Here is a 16784-nt window from a genome sequence, read left to right as displayed (position 1 = left end):
TTGTGTTTTACCACTCATTATTTGAGTAATTCAAGTAACTTTGTTGAATGACCTAAGAAATCTTCTTAGCCCCTGGGAAGGGAGGGGCACATGAACTACTTTGAGAATCTGGTAAAAACTAAGTATCTGATCCTAGGAAAGTTTCACTCAGACAACATCCTGCATGCAATTTCAGAGGTTTCATGAGTTTATCAGGTGTATCCTATGGTTTCCTCATAGAATGATACACTGACAAAAAATCCCAGCTTTCCTAGGAGTCAACCAATCCTCTCCCATTGGCTTCTCCGACAGAAGGAAAGCATACCTGTCCTAAAGCCCTGTACTCTTCACAATCCCAGAACTAAAACCCTTCTCTTCACTGCCTTGCTTTTACTATAGCAGACTTGGAAATGAATACAACGTACCGAGCACCTATCGGGCAGTCAGTCAGGGTTTCCAACCTTCTGGAAGCATCCACCTCGAGTATTTCCAGTGAGACAAACAGACTTCTTCATGTCTGACTGGAAGACTTGGTTTCTATGTTCTGCACCGGCAAACCTATGAGTATTTATAAAATGTAATGAGTCTGTTATGTCTTGTTATTCCAGAGCTTCCTGGGTACCAAGGGAACGGTATATACAGAGTTTCTATGAGATATTTTACATTTGATTGAAACCACCCTTGGGAATTAAATCCCTGAATCATCCTGGTAACATAATGATGGCCTGGGTTATGATGCTTTGGTGCATGTACTCAGGATGACTCTCAGGTCCAGAACCTTCGGTGTGATACTTGGAGACAGCCTTTCTGCCCTTGGCAGGGCATATGCAGTGGGGTGGCCTTGAAACTGTGGCTGGGGTGGGTGCCCAGGGAATGTGTTTTAGGGGACAAGGTAAGATTATGCAGATTGTAGGACCAGGTTGCACATATGAGACATTTTTTGCTTGCAAAGAAAAGGTGGCCTTGGCTAGCATATTTATCACAACAGACAATGAAAGAGAAAAGCAGTCTTCATTTTCCCTATGGCTATATATTTCCCGTTGAACCAAATTAAGGAATAAAATCATATGCAAAGCCAGGTCAGCAACTAAATGTTCTAATGGCTCCATAGACCTCGCTCCCTTTCTCTCTCCCTTCCCCATTCCCCTCTGGATTGAAATTGGGGCAATCAGCACACCTGATATGGCCAGAGGCAGTTTTCCGGTTTTTGGATCCTGGCCCTCTAGGTCATTAATTGTAGTAATTTGGTACATTCTGTAAAGCATTGCTGCAAGGAACATTGCCCTCAATGTTGGCACTCAAAGCAAGGTAGAGCTAACGTGAGAGCGTTCTCCAACTGGAAAGTGCATTTGCTGTCTCCGGGCATTTCCCAAGTTCATTAACTCACCACACAAGAGGAGGGAGCTGGAAGAGAAATGTGTTTGTGTCAGACCTAGAGACATGGTTCTAGTGGCCATTCCTAGTCAATTTTTGCCATTTTAAGTAACTTACAGCAGGTAAATATATGGCTTTTCATTCTGGTTAGAGGAGAAAATTTCCAGGCTATAGAGGGCATAGACTGAAACAGAAGTTTGATTTGGCAATTGAAGTAGTCCATGATTTTGCAAATGCTATATCTGATCACAAGCAGGTTACCCTGACACTAAGAAACCGGACTTTTATTTTGAGATTCCCTAGGACTGCACCCCTATGTAGTGACCAAGAGGGCTGGAGAAAGGGACAAAGCAAGAGTCAGCTGAACTACTTCCTGTTCTGTCACATCTCATGTTTGGTTCCAGTTCAAATGATAATCAGTGTCCTTTTTATCAAGAATTGTTTTTTTCTAAGGATTTCTCATTCCCAAATGAGCCAATTACAGGAATTAAATATCTGGATGTGGGAAAAGCTAGGCCTCCTAAAGGCTGTTCTTGCAGAAATGCAGGTGACATTGTACATCTTGTCCGAGCAAATGCCTAGCAGGGGGAAGGTGAGGAGAGAAGCCAATACTGACAGAGCTGAGGAAAAGTGGGCCATGGCACTTTTGAGCCAGAACTTACACTGTGCCCCATTCCTCAGCCCAACTGGGAAAGAAGTTCTAGATCTAAGACTAGCGGATAGTCTCCAGTGAGATTCTGAAGGGGAAGGCATCTTGAAGAATCTCAGTCATGAGATTTCATTGCAGTTTTTAGGAAGGACTCGTATTAAAGGAAGGTGCACATATGATTCATGCATTCAGCTGGGGACAAACTTTAAGAAAGAGCATTGTCTGGGTAGGCAAGAATCTTGGTAACATTTGGATCTAAGGGTGGTGACTAGTACGGGCATCAGAGGCATAACTCAAAACCGTTCATATTTTTTGTTCTACCACAACCAGGAATCATACAGGTTTGTCGATTCTTTCACTGAACTGTGAATCAGTGGGTGCTCTGACTTAGTATGTTTGCCTCGGAGTAGCGTTGCACTTGGTTTGAGGCTTAAGTATACATTTAGATTTTCCTTGGTGGAAAGTCCCCATGTTAATAGGCTGGAGTAAGTTAAGCAACTGGGAGCGTTCACTTATAATTCTGTCCTACTGTTACCAAAAATTTAAATAGGTCTGGAAGAAATGTGGGTGTTATCATCTGAGTGGAAAAAGTGCAGCTTTCAGAGTAAAGAAATCACTCTTATATTTACTATCTTTGTGAGTCATGCCCGTGCTGCGACTTCCCATCAGTTTGGCTTGTTTGGCCTTTTTATGATCTGAGGAAAGAGACACGGTGGGCAGTGATTCTACTGGGGGTATTGCAATTCAGGTGCCTGACTGATGACATCCGCCTGTGGCCAATTTGAGTGATATCAACATATTGACCTATAGGATTTGTTCAATAATGTGCTATCAAATAATTTTGCAATAAAATGAGAACCCTTGGAAATGACAATTAATTTGATATGTATTTTCCTTCAAATAGAAAAGCCTGCAGATGAGAGTAACTCAGGATTTTCGCTGTTTACTTTGTAAGCTCAAAATAAACAAGGTATGTTCCACAATATGAGAAATGAACCCCTTCTGTATTTACTACCCACAGACCCCACAGTGTGCAACGGAGAAAAAAGGAGTGGTATAAAGAAAATTTTTATTTGAGAAAATAATAAATAAACAACCGCTAACCAAAATTTCTAATATGGACTGTTACTCTTGTTTTATGTGCAACATTTTGGTTTTCTGCATTTGATAGACTCTGTAATTCAAACATTGTATCCCAGTTTCCAAGGCCACTGACACCAGCTCAGCTTAATTATTAGCAGCAAGAACTGCTTTCCTTTGAAGTACACTCAACAATCTTTCTCTTTGGTGCTGTCCCTGAGAAATGCCTTCCCTAAGAAAGCCTTGAGGTGTGTGACAGGGGAGCCAGAATACTTAGGGCCAGAGTTACCTGGTCCAAGTCAGGACAAGATTTGAGCCAGTTTGTTTTGGAATCTCAAAGAAGAAAGTTGGATAGACCCAGGAATGAGAAGTGGAAGATGTAGCTAAAAAAAAATGTTTCAGATGGGAGAATTGTTGGGACTAAAGCCAGGATGGATACCTGAGAGATGAAGACAGTCTTAATAGCACTAGGGATCTTTACAGAGACATAATAAAAAAGTAGGTTTTCTGTTGAGTAAAATTCCTAACATCCAAGAGCTAGAGTCTGTGGGACTATATAAGACAAGAGGTGGATGATGGTCCAGTCAGCAAGCAGCAGTAAAAAAGGCTATGATTGCATGTGCCCTTGAACTCAAGTGAGCCCTGGCCAGCAAGTTATTTTGGATTTCTTTAGACACCATGATTGCATAGTTCGTAAGGTGACCGATGGACATGCATTTCCCATAGGATACTCTGGCCAGGAGACAATCATCCCTGGTGAGTGGAGCACATAAGAAATGACATCTGTGTGAAGGTGCCCATAGTAACAATGGTTGTTCTCTGTAACAGGAGACTGTGCAGTAACCTGAGGGAAAGGCAGCGCCCCCTGCAGACTAAAATGTGCATAAGACAAGAGAAATTCCAACTAAATGGGTTTATCAGGATTGTCTCCTGTTTCCATGCAAGGATGATGACATTCAATGCTAAGAAAAACACAAAGAGGGACCTTTGATGTTCTTGATTTTTCTGGGAACTAATGGGGGAAGTGTTTGGGTCTGGTACACTGAATTTCTTCAGTCATTTGTTTGTTCTTGAATTTTTTTCTTCTGGAGGGGAGAATGAGAAAATAACAGACATTAAGGGAAACAATGAGTGATTAGAAGGATTGAGATTAGATGTCAACAGCGATCCCTCACCACCCCTCCCGTATCGTTAGTGTGGATAAAGAACATTGAACATAAACTTTTAAAAAATGACATTTGCTCCCATGGATCTTCTCAGTCATATTTTCTTCACTCCTTCCTTGAATTAAGCACTAGAGGCTTGCATTCAGATAACACCCCACGTACATTACAGACCAATTGTAGCAATTGATTTCTGAAGAATAAAAATGTCCGGGTAAAGAGATGATCTAAAAATCTTCAATGGAAGGAATTCTGACGATAGATCATGGTTTGATCTTTACCTAAGAAGATATTAAAATAGCAGCTACCCAGCATAGTAAGTGCAAAAAAGTCACACACCAAGTTATACCATCATAAAATTTCAAATCCTAAAAACTTTTCAGAGAGAGAGATTTTTAAAAAGGTGTTAGAAAAGCATCAACACACCTCACAACGGCTATGCTGAAAACTGGAAGACAATACATTGGTTCAAAATGCTAATGCAAAAGTATTGCTTTCCAGCCAAGAATTCAGTAACTAGCCAAATTGTTACTCAGTTGTGAAAGATAGAATGTATTTTCAACCTCGAAAAAAAGAGGATATTAAGATATAACTGGCATGGGCACTGTTGACATCTTCATATGGTTTAAAGAGTGATGGTAAGATAAATAAAGATTGAATGAATCAGATAATAAGATGTTGGTATTTGGTACTCCAGCTGTGTCCTCCTCCCCTACGGATAGATACTCAAAGAGCTCACAGTAGAGTTCATTGCTGGACTAAACCATCACATCCATTTCTTTCTGCTCTTTGCAATACCAATTTATGTGAAAAATGTCCCATATTGACCAATTGAATTCCTAGAACTGTAACATTAAATAGCTAATTCATTGTTTCAAAGCTATTGTTGCATACTCAGCTCTATTGTCTCCAGCCGTTCTTTTTTTCAGAATTATTCTAGCTTATTCACAAGCACATGGAGTTAAATAAGAGGAATGTTTTGCTTCAGTCCATGTACTTACTTGTGCCCAATATGAAATTTCAAATTCCTTTTTTGTGCATCTCATATTGCTTTTGCATTTGCTGTTGTACTATTACTATATGTTTGGATATTCTTCCCCCAAGTACTTAAAGCTAAGTAAATGGACAAGCTTAAAAATACACTTTGCATGTAATTTGAAAAGAAAAACAAAAATTGAAATATTCATCTCCTTAATTGTAAGAGAACCCAGCTGAGAAAGGCAATTTGATAAAACAGGGCAGAATATGACATCTGTGAGGACAGAATATGAAGATGTCAGTAATTCTTTTAAGCATTTTATGGTGCAACAAAATGGTGAAAGATTCAGTATCTTTTTGGCCATGGGTTATTTCTACAAAGGCTTTTTTTTTTTTTTTTGAGAGAGAGAGAGAATGAGAGCGTGCTAGTGGGAAAGAGGGGCAGAGGAAGGGAGGGAGGAAAGAGAGAGAGGGAGAGAGAGAATCTTAAGCAGGCTCCATGCTCAGCGCAGAGCCCAATGCAGGGCTTCATTCCACACCCTGGGATCATGACCTGAGATGACATCAAGAGTTGGACGTTCAACTGACTGAGCCATTCAGGCGCCCCCAAAGGTAATATTTTTATGTGAGTTTTCAAATGCCTTCGTTAGCCTCATTTATGCTCTTCTAGCTTCACTGTAAGTCAGATTGTATTTGCTCGAAACCTAGATCCTACCATACCTAGAATCTTTCTCATCTCTTGTTTAGTCAGCATGCACACATTTGCCCAGAACGTGGCTGATGTAGGAGAGGATTTTCAAGCCTGTGTTGATTCCTGAATGAAACCCAACCGGGTGTCCCCTCTCAGTGGTGGGGCAAGCTTCAGATTCAGATGGTACTTACCAGTCATCCATAAAGTCGTTAACAGAGATTTTAGAGATTTTACTAGAAATGCTAGTTTTGGGGGCACCTGGGTGGCTCAGTTGTTTAAGTGTCCAACTCTGGATTTCGGCTCAGGTCATGATTTTATGGTTTGTGAGTTCGAGCCCCATATCTGGTTCTGGTATTCTGTCTCCCTCTCTCTACGCCTGCCCCACTTGCTCTCTCTAGCTCTATCTGAAAAAAAAAAAAAAAAAAAAAAAAGGCCAGTTTTGTTTAATTCCAAAGAGCCAGGTACTTTCAGGCCTCAAGAGAAGATGAATTTCTCTAGTATTTGTAATTTCTGTTTGAATACATACACATATATATGTCTCTTTCTATGTGTGTGTGTGTATATATATATATGTGTGTATATATGTATATATACACATATATATACATATATACACATACATATACATATATATACACACACACACACATACACACACACACACACACACACACACACACACACACACATATATATATATATATATATATATATATATATATATATATGGAGAGAGAGAGAGAGAGTTAAGAATTAATGACATCCCCTGTTGGTCTAATGCCCCTGTTATCTGGGTAAGTGCTATGATTTGCAGATGTGTTACCTTGAACTGCTGGGGAGACAGAGATAGGCAGAGACTGTGTCTCACCTATGAGGCCTCTGGGACCAGTCTTCAGTTCTGTACCTCAACTTCAGTTCCGAATATAGGAGATGTAAATCCCTGAACTAATCCTCAGACACAGCTTGTTTTCTAAAATTGATTATGAGCAAAGGCTGCCCTGCTCCCCGAGGAGTCATTAAAGCCATCTACTCTGAGCCATCTAATCCAAACCTAAAGTCTAGCTTCAGGAAAACAACTTCCTCATCAAAGGCAAGTTGTTGTTCTAATGAGCTTGAAAACTTATTTGCTTATAATTGCAATAAGTAGGCCTTGGTTTCAGATCAGAGCCAGCATCCTTGTAGGACTGAATAATAATGCTAATAAAAAATAAGAGTAGCAGTGTGGAGGTTCCTCAGAAAATTAAAAATAGACCTACCCTATGACCCAGCAATAGCACTGCTAGGAATTTATCCAAGGGATACAGGAGTACTGATGCATAGGGGCACCTGTACCCCAATGTTTATAGCGGCACTCTCAACAATAGCCAAATTATGGAAAGAGCCTAAATGTCCATCAACTGATGAATGGATAAAGAAATTGTGGTTTATATACACAATGGAATACTACGTGGCAATGAGAAAAAATGAAATATGGCCTTTTGTAGCAACATGGATGGAACTGGAGAGTGTGATGCTAAGTGAAATAAGCCATACAGAGAAAGACAGATACCATATGGTTTCACTCTTATGTGGATCCTGAGAAACATAACAGAAACCCATGGGGGAGGGGAAGGAAAAAAAAAAAAAAAAAGAGTTTAGAGTGGGAGAGAGCCAAAGCATAAGAGACTGTTAAAAACTGAGAACAAATTGAGGGTTGATGGGGGGTAGGAGGGAGGGCAGGGTGGGAGGGAGGGCAGGGTGGGTGATGGGTATTGAGGAGGGCACCTTTTGGGATGAGCACTGGGTGTTGTATGGAAACCAATTTGACAGTAAATTTCATATATTAAAAAAAAAAAAAAATAAGAGTAGCATCATAGGTAGTAGTAGTAGCAATAAATTAATTCTAGTGCAAACATTCTTTCTTCCTTTGAGAGTGGAAACCAGTGAGTGACAGGCATCTGTTACAGCTGGAGCAGTGAGGGGGCCAGGGTCCTAGAAGCAGAACAATGCCCATTATAAACTGGGTTACTTCTGGCACACCTGGCTGGCTCAGTAGGTAGAGCATGCAACTCTTGATCTCAGGGTTATAAGTCTGAGCTTCACACAGGGTGTAGATATTACTTAAAAATAAAATCTTAAGGGGTGCTTGGGTGGCTCAGTCGGTTAAATGTCCGACTTTGGCTCAGGTCATGATCTCGCAGCTAGTGAGTTCGAGCCCCACGTCAGGCTCTGTACTGACGACTCAGAGCCTGGAGCCTGCTTTGGATTCTGTCTCCCTGTCTCTCTGCCCCTCCCCAACTTGCTCAAGCACGCGCTCTCTTCTCTCTCTCTCAAAAATAAACATTAAAAAAATAAAATCTTGAAGAAATTAAGCTATTTGTATTAAATTGTAAGTGTTCTTTATAATTTGATACAAGGCCCTAATCAGATGTATGACATGCAAATATTTTCTCCTCTTCTGTGTGTTGTTTCTTCACTGATTGATAGACTCCTTTTAAGCACAAAAATTTTAACTTCAACGAAGCAAATTTACCTATTTTTTCTTTTGTTGCTCATGTTTTTGATATCATCCCTATGTGTCCATTACTAAATCCAAGATCATGAAAGATGGAAGGAGTGGACAATACAGGAGCGTGTATGTGTATTAACGTGAATGGCAGAGGTGTTCAGAATGTCAGTTGATGACTATATAAAAACTTTGGCCCAACTAAAAAAATGGCATAAGCTATAGAAATACAAATTTTAACTTCCAAGCTATTTAATTCAGCCTTGACTAAAGTTAGAGTTACAGTCAGAGGGCTCATATCACTAGCTGCAAACTTGAAAGATTAAGAAACTGAAGTTTTAAGTAACACAGACTTTGAGGTGAAAATGAACTGAACTAGCCATTACATCTTGCTGTATAGATATGAGTAAAATGTTGGAAAAATACTTTTTACATATACATAATTAAAGAAACTAAAGAACCATTTTGAGGGAGTAAGATTTGTATTTCTTAGCTAGAATAAAGTTGAGATGCTTATAGGATAGGGAAAGATAGGATATAATAGCCAAGGAGGGAGGCTGCCTGGGTGTTGAGTATCTGACTTTGGCTCAGGTCATGATCTCAGGGTTCGTGTTTGAGCCTGCATCGGGCTTGCTGCTGTCGCCCTGTCAGCACAAAGCCCACTTCGGATCTTCTGTCCCCGCCCCTCCCCCACTCACTCTTTCTCACAAAAATTTTTAAAAAATAGGCAGAGAAGGAAAGGTTAGAAGTTGAGGTCTCTGGGTGGGCAAAAACACATATTTTGAAACAATGCTGGGAGCATCTGACCACAGTAAGCTTAAGGTTCCTCTTTAGAATGTAACAGTCACTCCTTGGAGGATGGAAAAGAATGAAATCTTGCCATTTGCAACAATGTGGATGGAACTGGAGGGTATTATGCTAAGCAATAAATAAAGTCAGAGAAAGACAGATATCATATGACTTCACTCAGGTAGAATTTGAGAAACACAACAGATAACATAGTGGAAGGGAAAGAAAAATAAGATAAAAAGAGAGAGGGAGGCAACTCATGAGAGACTCTTAAATACAGAGAACAAACTGAGGGTTGCTGGAGGGGAGATGGATGGGGGATGGGTTAAATGGGTGATGGGCAATAAGGAAGGCACTTGTTGGGATAAGAACTGGGTATTACATGTAAGAGATGAATCACTGGGTTCTACTCCTGAAGCCAAGACTACACTGTATATTAACTAACTTAAATTCAAATAAAAAAATACTAAAAAAGAAAAAAAAAAGAATGTACAGACAGCACCTACTCTCCCTCCCCTCCTCAGGTTCCCCTCAGGAGTTTGACAATCAAAATATCTAACCAAAATAACTAAACCATGAAACTCATGTTATACAAGGGACAGTATGACCACAGTCTGACTCCTCACACAGCGGAGTCAGGCCGATCAAGAATGGACAACCCAGCACCTAGAGTTATCAAGCCAATAAGGGTAGAACCTGAGAAGGAACAAGGGGGAAGGGAAGTGGGGGGCAGGGGGTAGCCCAGAACCTTATAAAGCAAAGACCCTTGCCTATAGTTGGGGGTATTCAGCTTCGAAAGCCCCCCTCTCTGCAAAGAGAGCTTTCATACTATTCTTACTTTCTAATTTTATACTCTAATAAACTTTTGCCTGCTGCCATTTTGTTCTGTGTCCACCTCTTTGTGGGACCCAAGGAATTTAACAAAAATCCCCTACCCCTGGACAAACAGAGCAAGACTAACTCCATTTTGTGCTACACCCACCATCTCATGTATAACCCCCACATGACCTACTTATTGCTTAAGACACTCCCCCACCCTAGTCAAGCCGCTGAGCACACCCTTACTGGAAACCGGCTCATATAGGAATGCGGAACCCCTAACCACCAAAGAATGTAAACCCCGCCTTTTGCCCGCCAAACTTGCGTACCAATTCTGACCAGAGTGATAGGCTAGTTCAAATAGTTACTATAGGGTAAATTGTAATTCAATTGGCCACCTGCGTGTGGACTGACATGACTGACATGACTGACTGACATGCAACTTTCTGTGTGTGTTACAATCCCATTGGCCACTGGCCCCTATAAAACTGCCAAGCCTCTTAACCTAGGGGTCCAAGTCCCTGCTCCGCTGTGTCAGGTATACTTGGGCCCAAGCTCGAGCTTGCAAATAAACCCTCCTGCGTTTGCATCGGTATTGGCTCCTTGGTGGTTCTCGGATTCGAAATCGGGGGCATTACACTCTTCATTCTTTGAAGTGGCGAGACAACAAAACCCGGGTATTGAGGTAAAGGATCCTGCAACGCTTGCTTTTAATAAACTTGCCTGTGAGATTCATTTTACCTCTACTTATTGATTGCTATGTATCTTTCAAACTTGACACCACCCCATTCTAATGCTTGTCAGCTGTGAGAAATTATTTTTGTGTTTTATCTTTGAAAAATATTGAACTAAATGTATTCTCTCTTGATATCCAATCCTTGATTACTCTGGTCTGACCTAGTTTTAATAAACTTAATGTTAATAATATCTGTAATAATTCTTAGACTTAGAAAAACCACTGTTTTTCTTCTTGTAACAATTATGTTCAAATTAAATAAGTAGGGAAAATAGCAGTAAAGGTTCTGGTCATGAATTCCAATGTAGTGGGTGGGGGAGCCCCCATAACCACCAAGTAATTCTCTGGACGTTGACTGAGTGTCATACAATTCAACTCAATTCTGACACTATCTACCTGGAGGTAACATCAGATCCTACAGTTTAAGGGCTCAGTCCCACAAAACTACTGCCCTATTATCCAACTTCAGCTGCCAATACCAAGCACAGGTTATCATCTGTGCTTCTGACCCACCTGCTATAGATTAGAGGTTCCTACAACCCCTGCTTGGACTTCAGACACCAGTCACAAGTTCAGGTTATTACCTGTACTTCTGTCTGACTGGCTCTAAATTAGAGGTTCCCACACCCCCACCTTGGGTTTGATCACTTTGCTATAGCACATCACAGAACTCAGAGGAACATTTTAGTTATGAGATTACTGATGTATTATATAAGGATACAACTCAGGAACAGCCAGATGAAAGAGATGCATAGGGCAAGGGATGGGGAAAGGGTGCGGACCTTCCATGCTCTCTGAGCAGGCCATTCTCCCCAAATCTCTATGAGTTCACCAACCTGGAAGCTCTCCCAACCCCCTCCCTTTGGGGTTTTATGGAAGCTTCATTTCATAGGCATGATTGTTTATGGTGGCTGATTCAATATCTCGCCCTCTCTCCTCCCCAGAAGTCAGGGGGTAGAACTGAAAGTTTCGGTTCCATTCATCCATCTAATCACAGGGTTCATTCCGAGGGCAATGAGCGCTAATCCCTACTTGATCCAAAAGTCACCTCATTAACATAACAAAAGGCACTTGGTTGCTCTCACCATTTAGGAAATTCTGAAGGTTTTAGGAGCTCTGCTAGAAACCAAAACTAAGACCAAATATGTATGTGTATATATATATATATTTCTTATTATTCATCACAATATCACAAACAAAACACAGAAATCCTAATTATTCTTTAGGAAACCCTCTGATTTACAGACACTGATGAATCTCAACCGTGAAGTAGTTTAAAGAGTCCAAAGTGGTTTCCTACTGGGAGTGGGAATTTGGATTTGTAAAGAACTGGTCAGTGGGCCATTGTTTTCTTTATGAGCCATTTTAACTAAGCGCATGTAATTACGTGAAAGTACAAAAAATGAATATTAAATTCTTTTAATAAATAACTCCCTCTGGCTGCTGTATGGAAGGCCAGATGTGCATATAGGAAAATCAATAAGGACAGCTAGTGTAGTGTTGAGATCCAAAGGGAGTGGACACATTCGATAGGAATTTAGGAGGTAAAATCAACAGGAGGTGCCCACTAATGAACACAGGACAGGAAATGAGGGTCCTGAGTTCTGGCCTGTAGGTCCCGCCAGTTTTAGGGAATTGGACAGAGTGTCAAGGGTAGAGAGAAAAATGTAAATCGAGGACTAGCTGGGAACCAGTGGTCATCATTGAGGCACTCAAGTCTTGAAGTTCACTAGATGACAGTCCTATTAAGAGTGCACATTTTAGCATTTGGTCTGACCTGGATTTTGAACCTGGGTTTAGTTTTACCATTTGAGCACATTTGGACAAGTGGCTTAATTTAAACCTCAGTTCTCTCTTGGTGAAGTTGAAATAATGCAAATACTTGGTTTACTAAATTATCATGAGGATTAAATGAGAAGAGGTAAGTAAAAAGTCAAGCACAGTGCTTGGCAAGGAGTTAAGTCTGGATGAAAGTTGGTTAGTATTATTACTGGAAACCCATCAAGGTGCATCAGGAGAGCGAGATAGGACTTTCTCCAGTTAGGATTAGCAAGAGAATTAGAATGAGTCTCAGGTTGAAGACAGCTGTTTCTACCACTGTTCTTCTAGTCAGATAAGCCACTAGCCAGCTCTTTGAGGCATGCAGGCTAAATCCAATCTGGAAGTCATCCCAAACATCATCTTACTTCACAGCTCCCTGTGTATACAATTTTAAAAGATACTCATTTCATACTTTTTGCTAGAAAAAAAATGTATACATGTCTTTAAAATTGTGTTATTTAAAATTCAACTTTATATGGCATTCCATCCCAAATTACCCTGGGTAGCTAATGGAGTGCCTTACCTACATCACTATAAAATGCTTACAAAATGAACACATGTTGAATGAATGGAGCTAAAGTTATATTTTATATTTTTTAGTATTCCTTAACCTGAAATATCAAAGTAAACTTAGAGCCAATATTTAGCCAGGAGATTATTTATTATATTACACTCCCAGTAATTATCAAATGAAAGTGCACCAATACCTAGATGAAAAGAAAAAAAATAAAGAGATCATTTGAGAACTGACAGAACCTTTAAAGATTAGCTGTGTCTGTGTGAAGGGAACTGCTCAATATTCACTGGAGAATGTGATAATGACCCTGGTGCTTGTGAATTCACATCTGAAACTTCAGAATCTTCTGAGAGATTTATCCCCAAAGACAAACAACAATATAAGATAGCATGGCTGCTAAATAACAATGACTTTGAATTTATTGCTCTAGGATGAATGAATTCTTATTTCAAGAGGTGAGGTTTTGGCTTTTACAGCTTAATACTATTTTCTAAAATTGTATCATTGTGGAGAAACAGGGCAGATGTAATCCAGCAGTCAGCTAACAAGTGACCTGAGCTGAATTAACCTAAATTTCTGCGGTCTATTTAGTGCATATAAACAGGCATACTTCAAGGTACCGGGATTCGTCATTTATCCACTCATAAGACCAGAAACTCACAAGGTCTTTTTACGCTATCCAAACTTGGAACTCAGCCATAATGCTAGTAAATTCACTAGCTTTGTGATGCTTTGTGGACTTACTGTTTGTAAATATCTCATGGAAAGATTTCCTTTGTTTATTGTTCTGAATGCTTTAGCTTACAGGAAAACAGATACTTTGGACAAAGTCTAGAATATAAAACCAGAAAGCAATGGAGATGAGGTTCAACCTGACCACCTGCTGGGCAGACCTGGGTAAACTTCTTAACTTTTTAGGCTGGAACTTTATTCAGGTGTACGCTATGTCAAAAATAAAATTATTTCATTCTATAATTCTCCAGTGAGAAAACATTGCTACATCAGGAAACGATTTGATTTGTTTGAATAAATGTAGTTTAATTATGTCCTAGATATTAATCATCTATATTGCATAGTAATTAGGCTGATATATCAATCTACTTGGTAAAACAATATTTTAATGGTGAATATTACATGTAGAAATTTACAATAGATGACTTCATTTATAACCTTAACTTGAAATTCCCTTCTATTTCTTATTTGTCCTATCAAGAAAATTGTATTTCTCCTTTTAAAAAATGGTCTTGTTTGGGGGTGCCTAAGTAGCTCAGTCGGTTAAGTGTCTGACTCCTGATTTCAGCTCAGGTCATGATCTCACAGTTCGGTTCATGAGTTCAAGCCCTTATTGGGCTCTGTGCTGACAGTGCTTGGATTCTCTCTCCCTCTCTCTCTCTGCCCCTCCCCTGCTTACTCGCACGCGTGCGCGCATTCTCGCCCTCTCAAAATAAATAAATGTTTAAAAAAATGGTCTTGTTTTACTGGCACTGTAAACTTTGTGATTTACTAGTACCTTTTTTATACGATAAATAGGCCTATATCTACATATTATTATCGTTTCTGTTATGCTTACCATTCCTTTTGTTCTTTTCATAAATCTTACGTTTTTTTTTATCTTGAGCTTTAAAGCTACTTTAAATAGATTTTATAAATATATAATATAAAGACAAAAGAGTGTACCCTGTTTGAAGTTTCCCTAGTATTTCTGCTGAAAACTATTCTTAAGATATAGAATACTCATATAAATATATAAACTTTTGACTCTAAAGTCATATATAAAGTGTATACATTTTGTACTATAAAATAAAAAAAGTCCAAACTTAGCTTCAATATTAACTTTGTTATTGAATTTTTTAAAATGTTTATTTATGTATTTGAGATAAAGAGGCGTGAGAGAATGTAAGCATGAGTGGGGACAGTGAGAAAGAGAGAGAGAGAGAGAGAGAGAGAGAGTGAGCAAGAATCCCAAGCAGGCTCTGAGATGTCAGCACAGAGCCTGGTGGTGGGCTCGAACCCATGAACTGTGAAAACATAACCTGAGTGGAAATCAAAAGTTGGATGCTTAACCAACTGAGCCACCCAGGCGCCCTGAATATTTACCTGCTTATAATAACCTCTTGGTGTCTTAACAAAAATGAAACCATCAAATTTGTAACTTCTGTAATGTTTTCATCAGAGCTTCAGTTCGGTAGCAGCTCTGTGGCCTCGTGGATTCCCTGGGGGATGGGAACCACACTGCAATGACAGGGCTCATTTTATTGGGCCTAACTGATAACCTGTCTTCTGAGCCATCCTCTTCATAACCATCCTTTGCATCTACCTGGCGATCATATCTGGCAACCTCAGTACAATCATTCTTATCAGACTCGCCTCTCAGCTCCACCACCTTAGGTAGTTTTTTCTGAGCTGCCTGCCCTTGGCTGATATAGGCTCTTCATCTTCTGTCACACCTCATATGCTTGTAAACTTCCTATTGGAGAGACATACAATCTCCTATCTTGGATGTGCTGTCCAGGTGAGTTCAGCTGTCTTCTTTGGGTCAAGTGAGTGCCTCCTTCTGGCTGCCATGACGTATGATCGCTTCATGGCCATCTGTGACCCGCTGCTTTATTCAACCAAAATGTCCACACAGGTGTGTGTTCACTTACTCACAGTGGCTTGTGTAGGTAGTTTTCTCAATGCTTCTCTTCTACTATTTGCTTCTCTTTTTTTACTCTTCTGTGGAACAAATCAAGTCCATCACTTTCTCTGTGATTTTGCTCCTTTAGTTAAACTCTCCCACTCTGGTATCAGCACCTCCGCAAGTGTCCCCTCGTAGACGGCTGGCTCCATTGTTGTGGTCACGGTGTGTCAGAGCTGCCTCCTACATCTGTATCCTCATCACCATCCTGAAGATGTGCTCCACCAAGGGACGCCACAAGGCCTTTTCCACTTGTACATCCCACCTCACAGCGGTCACTCTGTGCTATAGGATGAACACGCTCATTTATGTGATGCCCAAGTCCAGCTACTCAATGGACCAGAACAAGGTGGTGTCTGTGTTCTACATGGTGGTGATCCCCATATTGAACCCCCTCATCTACAGCCTCAGGAACAGTGAGATGAAGGCGGCTCTGAAGAGAGAGCTTGGCAAAGCTTATTTTATGATACTTGATATGATAATATGCTGTAAATATAATAATAAAAAGGAGAGAGAGTGTTTGTGGTCTAAATATATCAGTCCGTATGTCAGCCAGCATGGAGCTTTTTAGTCAAGTAAAATTTGTAAATCAGAGGCTTATAGTGAGTTACCTTTAACAAAATTAATTTAAATCTAAGTGATAAGCACAAATTGGTTCACATGAAAACATAATCAACTGAAAATCCTTCATAACTTGTATTCATATTTCTTCAAAAGTTGTTCTCTGCATTAGTTAAGGTTATTGTACCTCTGAACCTTTAAGACTATGTCCATTTCAATCACAGCTTATCTTGAAATGAGCGTGATAATTACTAGGACTGAGTATATTCTGAGGGGAAATGACTAAGGGGAACCAGACAGTAAAACAACTGGAAACATTTTTGCAGTAAGGTTATCTGCTGGGGACGGGCTCTGTGGACCCATAAATGCTGGCCTGTTTGGGGACCCTGGCTCCAGCCTAGCTGCAGAGGGCCTCATAAAAGAACAGGACGAGATGCCCCGGCCTAACCTGTGAATGCCTCTGTC

At 40.1% G+C, this 16784-nt stretch overlaps 1 protein-coding gene across 1 annotated transcript; it reads left to right on the top strand.

Annotated features, from left to right (window-relative positions):
• The first annotated feature begins 1852 nt into the window (after positions 1-1852).
• On the top strand, positions 1853-16773 carry LOC102960164 (olfactory receptor 502). Its single transcript, XM_015537928.1, is given in 5 exon segments — positions 1853-1945; positions 15274-15349; positions 15352-15931; positions 15933-16207; positions 16646-16773. Coding segments are annotated over 5 exon segments (1152 nt in total).
• The last annotated feature ends 11 nt before the right edge of the window (positions 16774-16784 follow it).

The sequence above is a fragment of the Panthera tigris genome, chromosome D1 (genome assembly GCF_018350195.1).
Source record: "Panthera tigris isolate Pti1 chromosome D1, P.tigris_Pti1_mat1.1, whole genome shotgun sequence".
Taxonomy (NCBI): domain Eukaryota; kingdom Metazoa; phylum Chordata; class Mammalia; order Carnivora; family Felidae; genus Panthera; species Panthera tigris.
Note: the sequence above shows the minus strand (reverse complement) of the source record. Positions and strands in the feature narration are given on the sequence as shown.